The 6,888-nt window shown below is 50.0% G+C and overlaps 1 protein-coding gene across 1 annotated transcript; it reads right to left on the reverse strand.

Moving 5' to 3' along the window:
• Positions 1 to 1,360: 1,360 nt before the first annotated feature.
• On the reverse strand, positions 1,361 to 4,582 carry LOC119270097 (CBS domain-containing protein CBSX6-like). Its single transcript, XM_037552070.1, has 2 exons — positions 4,024 to 4,582; positions 1,361 to 2,451 (listed from the first exon to the last, which is right to left on the reverse strand). Exons 1-2 carry the CDS (start codon positions 4,344 to 4,346, stop codon positions 1,578 to 1,580), a joined length of 1,197 nt encoding a protein of 398 aa, XP_037407967.1. The 5' UTR covers positions 4,347 to 4,582; the 3' UTR covers positions 1,361 to 1,577.
• Positions 4,583 to 6,888: the final 2,306 nt, after the last annotated feature.

Consider the following 6,888-nt stretch of genomic DNA (forward strand, 5'->3'; position numbering starts at 1 on the left):
TCCTTCATGCTGGTTGGCAATTACAGACTGCCGTGTCTGCGTTTCATGTGATCTCACTATCTAGATGTAATCTGATGACAGCGGTGTTATATTGCATGATTTTGGCTAAAAAATCTTTGTTGTGACAAGGTGTTACATTGTACTTTCGGCTAAAAAATGTTTATTATGACACCACCTTATCTTTGATCAAATTTTCTTCATGCTGTGGTAGCGTTGATTTGCTTTGTGATTTCTGGGTGTGCGTTGCGCGGTGCTGTGTGTTGCCCGTTCACGAGTAATTCTGGCTTATAGATGTGGCGTTTCTTCTCTGCAAAATAAAAGGATGGGGTATTGGTTGGGTGGCTCACAGTTGCAGAAACTGGATTGAAGCAGATGTGTATGCACGGTAATCAATGGTTTTGAATCTTTTTGAATGTGTTTTATGTTTGCTAGGTTTTATGTTTGGCGTTGGCTATTACAGCCCACTGTATCTGTGTTTCATGTGATCTCATTACTTAGGCAGCTAGCTGTGGTCTGATGACAGTGGTGTTGCACTCGCACTGCGCAGTTTTGGTTCAAAAATGTTTATTATGTCATTGGTGTTACACTGTAATTTTGGCTAGAAAATGTTTATTATGACATTACCCTATCCTTGATCAGATTTACTGCATGCTGTACTACGTTGCTCTGCTTTGTGATGACTTGTGCGTTGTGCTCTGTGTGCATATTTCTCATAGTTTTAAATAGCCGGCCATAGTCCCGCTATAACTGTTTGAGCATGTTGCCGCTAAATGATTTTATGTATAATTTGCCGCTATAGCTGTTTTTAAGGGCCGCCGCTATATGCCATAGCCCCGCTATAACTGTTTGAGCATGTTGCCGCTAAATGATTTCATGTATAATTTGCCGCTATAGCTGTTTTTAAGGGCCGCCGCTATATGCCATAGCCCGCTATTTAAAACGTTGATATTTCTTCAGGCTGTAGTTTTTGTTCACAAATACTTGTGGCTACAGATGGGGTATTTCTACCCTGCAAATGGAAAGATGGGGTACTGCTTGGGTGTTTTGCTGTTTGCAAGGTTTTACGATTGTTATCGCAATTGCGGAGACGGAATCAAGGCAGATTTGATATGGGCACTTCGCCGGCAATTGACGGTTTTGAAATTTTCAAGTGTGTTTGCTGTTTGCAAGCTTTTCTGTTTGCAGGTTAACTTTCGTCAGGGTTAGCTTGGAGGGCACAAGACCCCAACTGAAGGCTTGCTACTCTGCTATTGGCTCCATCCATCCATACGATGCAGGAGGAAACAGCTTTCATCGTGTAGCTCATGACTTTGGTTCATGGAGTCCCAGTTGATCTTCAAGGAGCATACATATGATGATATGAGCGATCAATGGGTTCCCAGGCATAAATAGGCCCGAGTCTGCCTTATTATAGGACCATGAACAACGAATGCACATCCACCAATACACAACCCATTCAGTCTCGCACGCTCACACACCCAAAACAAAGTTCTCAACTCTGGGCAACCACCAAACTAACCCCAAATTATAGTACACCACCCAAACACGCGCCACCGCGATCAGGACATCGTCGACGGTCAGGCGCTGCTCCGGGTAACGGCTGCGAAGATGTCGGTGTACCCCACCACACCGACAAGGACGTCGTCCTCCTCGGCCTCCGCGTCGGTCACCCACACATGCGTGGCCCGGTGGGACAGCATCTGCGCCATGACGGCCGCGAGCGAGCTCGTGCTCCGGCACATCAGCGGCGAGCTCCGACCCCGGTACATGCTCCGCACCTGGTTCGCCTGGCTGTTCAGGAACCCAATGTTCCTGCTGCTGAACTTCTTCAGCAGCCTGGGAGAGCGCCCGGGCTCGGCGGACTCCTCCGACAACGACGAGCTGATGGAAGGCACCGCGAAGGCGGAGATGGGGGTCGACCCGTTCTCATCGGCGCCGATGACAAACTGCCCCGCCGACAGGTTCGCCAGCGCCCACGCGGCTGCCACGTAGTCACACTTCCACAGCTTGTAGGCGGAGATGTCCCCGATGATCTTGCGGACCCCATCCGGTGTCGTCTCGACCACGGCCACGCCGCATGGGTCCCCAGGGATCTTCTGGATCGCCTCCATGGCTGGCGCAGACGCCTCGACGTGGCAGTAGTGTGGGTTGATGGCTCCAAGGGTACAGATTGGAGACAGTGGGATGGGCGCGAGGGCGCCGAGGCACCCGATCAGGAACCGGAGGATGTCTTCCCTTGACAGGCAGCAAAACCTCTCCGTGCAACTGATAAATGGGGACAACTGCATGCTGCTGCTGCCAGCTGAGCTTGGGGATCCCGATTCCGAGTTCTTCATCCATTTCCCGTTGTAAAGCATCGAAAACCGCTTGGTGATGCCTGTCCAGGAGCCGTTCTTGCGGACAAGGAAGCGCTTCACTCCATGCCTCATCAACTCCAGCGCATCGATCAACCTTGCAAGACAATCAAACTTGGCTGAATAACAAAATACATATGTCAAACATCACATCTTTTAAAATGAATTTGCTTGAAAGGCAAAGGACTAAAAAAGCAGAGCAGTATGATTGGCAGACACATCATCCAGCTCAGACTCTTATGTCCTATTGAACTTTTTATTTGCGGGCAACTATTATGTCATCCCTAAGAATGTGACATTGGCTCACTACTTGGTGCTGCCAAATCATTTTGAGACATGATTGGGCTGCCTCGCATGTGTCATGTATTGCTCAGTTTATTTAAACTATTGTCTTGACTCTTGAATCCCTTAGCAGCCAGCACGGCTTCCACATGGATTGCTGCCTTCCTGATTGCGATGTTACATTGCCAAATGGAACCATGTTCCCACTTTGTTCCTCTTATGACAACACAATCAGAAGGACAAACTCTGCGCCATGTGAAAGCCATCTGGCTTGTTTAAGCTTCGGAATGGACTGGAGACACTTCACGATACTGGATGATAGCGTAAAATAGAAGCTAGATTGTAGAATGATCAGTCTACTCTAGGAATTGAGAAAAAACAAGAATATCCACAGATACTGATAGGTGAACACCTAGCAAATCTATGCTGTTGGTAACAGTCATGAGTTACAGTTTTTCAGTCTCGAGGAGCTATGTGATAGTCTTTTAAGTTGTTGTCAACAAATGGTCCCTAAAGGGGCAACTAAAATGATGGTTTAATGAAGAAAGCATGACCAGTTGTGGCATTTCTTTGGATCCTGAAGAAAAAAAACTGTGCACACAGGGATAGAGCAACTTAAACTTGAGCAGTGGATTTGCGACTAAGGCACATGACCTAGCAAAACAATATCCAGATTGCCACATTATTTCTGCCCGGAAGTTCGATCCAACTATATTTCATGAACAGGAGCGAAATTCAGTGACTCTTTAATGAAATTCAGCGACTCATAAGCATCAATCTTAAGCTCACACAAACCAGGTATGGATTAGGATCTGTTTTGAAGGCACTTAATCAAACTTTCCAGTTTTACCCAAGCATGACGGGCTCCAACGATCACGCCTTACCAACTATCCTTTTGTCTGAAAGAGATTGTGTTAAATACAACCGCTATCCCAGTTTTAGTATCCAGTAAGCACAACTTCAGGCAGCTTCACTGAGCAGTAAGCACTTCCTGATTTACACCCACAGCAGCAGTCAGCACAGAAGAGTAATTTAACCACAAAGGCACAAACCCCCAGTGATCTCTTACAGATGCAGAAAGACCCAAAAACAATTTTGTACTACCCGCATACAAGACAAAGATCACCAACCAGACCGCATTAAACAACAGAGGCTTGCGCATCAGCATTCGGCTGTAGTGAAGCACCCCGAGGGAGCAGGCAGGGGCAGATCCGAGCTGAGCCTGAGTCAATAGAGCCACAGTGCGTAGACTGAATCGCCACTGCCTACGACTATGAAACCGCAGACGAGTGATGCCTGAAGACTTGGAGATTGGGTGGGACTCCTGATGGGACGGGCGGGGGCACGACGGCGGCGAGAAGGGACGGGTCGAGGACCAAGAACTGACCTGGTGCCGGGATCGACCTCCCGGAGCAGGTCCTGGTTGGGCTGCACGGCCTCGCCGACGGCGGCGCGCATGGCGCGGTCGCCGGCGCCGGCGGCGGCGAGGAAGGCGGCGATGTCGACGGCGGAGATCATGCCGAGGAAGCGGGCGCCGGAGGGCGGGTCGTCGGGGGCGGCCCGCGCGCGCCAGACGGGCACGGCGCCCTCGGGGCTGCCGGCGATGGCCCGCGCCGCGTCGTCGAGCGTGTCGGCGTCGCTGAGCTCGGCGATCTCGGGCTTGCCGACGGTGAGGTCGCCGACGACGTGGTGGTAGAAGACGGCGGCCATGGGCTGGCGGCGGGGGGGCGCGGGGTTATAAGAGCGAGTGGAGGAGGAGCAGGTGGAGGAAGAGCCTGGAGGGGCCGACGGCGGGGGAGGAGGAGGGGGAGGCGGCGGAGGGGTCACCGGCGGCGCGGGTGCGGGGGTCGCCGGCCATGTCGGAGGGAGGGAAAGCCCATTAAGAGCACGGGGAGCAGATGGAAAATTGAGGCCGGCTGTGGGTGACGCGAGGGAGGGGGATATGCGACGCGATGCGGTGGGAGGAGACCGGCTGGCTGGCTGGGGTTAAATCAGCTCCGTGGCCGTGCTTTGAGATTCGGGGTGGTCGGCCGATGGATCACTATTGTGATTTAAGCATGCATTTATTGTGTGCCATGTATAATCTGTGAATCTGGCAGAATGATCGATCAACCACGTGGCGTTCATAGTGAGTTGACAACATCTAAACAGAAGGACGGACCAGTTGTACGGTTACGAGGACAGTGGTATCCCAGCCCGCCATGATTCAAGTCGTAAAGTTGACAGCGGTGCTCGCATTTTCTTGAATTTATTTCAGGCTTTTCGTTGGTGTGTGTTCAGTGGAAGGAGACGTTCTTGTTCGACTATGAAGATGTCTTTGGCAACTTCATCAATCTTAAGATGATGTGCCGGCTTAATCTCTCAGATGTGTTCATAAGGGTAGGATGTTCTTGCGCGCATTCATATAAGTGAATATATTGTGCGTATGTATGAGCATTTGTGTGTATGCCATGTTTATAAAACAATCTAAATGGAAGGATTGAAGGCTTGCGAGGGTGGATGTTGGTGCGTATACAAGTGTTTACCTTTGTGCCTTGTCTTTTCCAAAGGAAAAAAGAAGATATAATCAATGAACGACTATCTGGGTAACCCTCCACTTTTGAGTGCTGTTCTTTGCCAACGATTCAAACTTACTAGTAACTTATTGTTTGTTTGTTTCTTTTTCGCGGGTGAGCTAGTAACTTACTGGATAAAGTACTTCAAATTGAATAACTGAAAATTACATGACATCAAAGATACATAACAACAAAGCTAAAGTCACATGAAGTTTCTTTCGGAAGCCGACATCTCTAGCTACACAAAAGACTAAACATGAACATGCTCGACTAATCTCGAATGTTTTGAGGAGTCGTGTCATGTCTCGCCTCGCGTGATATGAATAGTCCACACCAGTATGTGAGAACTTGAGGTGACTGACACATTTGTTGTTGAAGATGCAACTATTGCAAGGCGGCCACTTATTCGTGATCATATTGTAGTAGGAGAAGACAGAGAGCACCTACTGAGATATCAAAAATGAAAGAACCCCTCGCTAATGCACACACGACACCACACATGACACTAGCATTAGTGCCACCACCGCCCAGATAAACCCAATCAACGGGCAGATTTTTGATTGGCCTGCTGTGCCTAGTGGCTAGCCTGATTGTTGATGTGATGGTCAATTAGGGCTGGATCAAAAGCACATAGTTTGTGAGATTAATAAGCGCTCGATAGCTTAGCTCGTTAAGATCGTAAGTCGCTCCTTAGCGAAGAGGCCAATCGTTGATCTCGGTCTGTTAAATTTAATGAGCTAACAAGCTCGTTCGTACATCATGACACATATTCTCATCTTATTCGCTTTCTTCTATAATGTAGTGCATATAGGTATTTTAAAATTCAAACCTCACAAACTTTGATCAAATCTCCGAAGAACAATATTTACGTCTAGAATGTCAAACATATAGAACGGAGGAAGTAGATGATAATTTTTTCATTGTGCCTCAACCCGTATATCAATCTAATCAACTCATCTCAACTCATAGGAGGCAACAAACTACTGCACCTTCTCTTGTAGTCACAATCTTCCTTTGCAAAATTTACACCGACACACTCATTCTATATGCTATAACACATCGTAGTCTGTTAAGAGCATCTCCAACAGCCGCGCCAAAAGACGCGCGCGCGGTAAACTGGCTTTTTAGCGCGCGCTGGACGTTTTCGTGCGCTCCAGCGGTGAAGGAAAACGATTGCACGTGTGGGAGAAAAGGCGACAACTCGCGCGCTAGATTTGGCGCACCGCGTCCGGCGCGCCTATAAAATTGCAGCGCCCTCTGCCGCTCTCTCATCGCTCCTTCTACCGCTTTCTCTCCTCGCCGCCGACACGACACCATCGTGCCATCATGCCGCCTCGCCGCCGGGGAGCTTCGGGCTACCGCGGCATCCGCATGCGTCCGTCCGGTGCCTACTCCGCCGAGATTCGGGCGGGCGGCGGCATGCGCCTCCGCCTCGGAACCTTCGACACCGCCCAGGAGGGCACCCACGCGTGCGACGCTGCGGCGTGGTGCCTCCGGCGGTCCCGTCAGGACATAAACTTCGCCGACGTGGCGACGCGGGAGCGGGCACAGGAGTTGGCGCCTTTCCCGCGGCTTCTCACTGACGAGGATCGTCGCAAGAACCGGAGGCGGGAGCGCTGTCTCAGCCTGGCCGAGATGGACAAGGAAGCCATGGCGTTGTGGAGCCATCGCTTCCCGCAAGACATCATCAACGAGGA

Source organism: Triticum dicoccoides, chromosome 3A (assembly GCF_002162155.2).
Source record: "Triticum dicoccoides isolate Atlit2015 ecotype Zavitan chromosome 3A, WEW_v2.0, whole genome shotgun sequence".
NCBI lineage: Eukaryota > Viridiplantae > Streptophyta > Magnoliopsida > Poales > Poaceae > Triticum > Triticum dicoccoides.

Coding starts and splice junctions, on each gene's coding strand:
- LOC119270097 (XM_037552070.1), bottom strand. CDS start 4,346: ATGGCCGCCGTCTTCTACCACCACGTCGTCGGCGACCTCACCGTCGGC. Junction 2,452..4,023: donor GAGGTCGATCCCGGCACCAG/GTCAGTTCTTGG, acceptor TTGTCTTGCAAG/GTTGATCGATGCGCTGGAGT.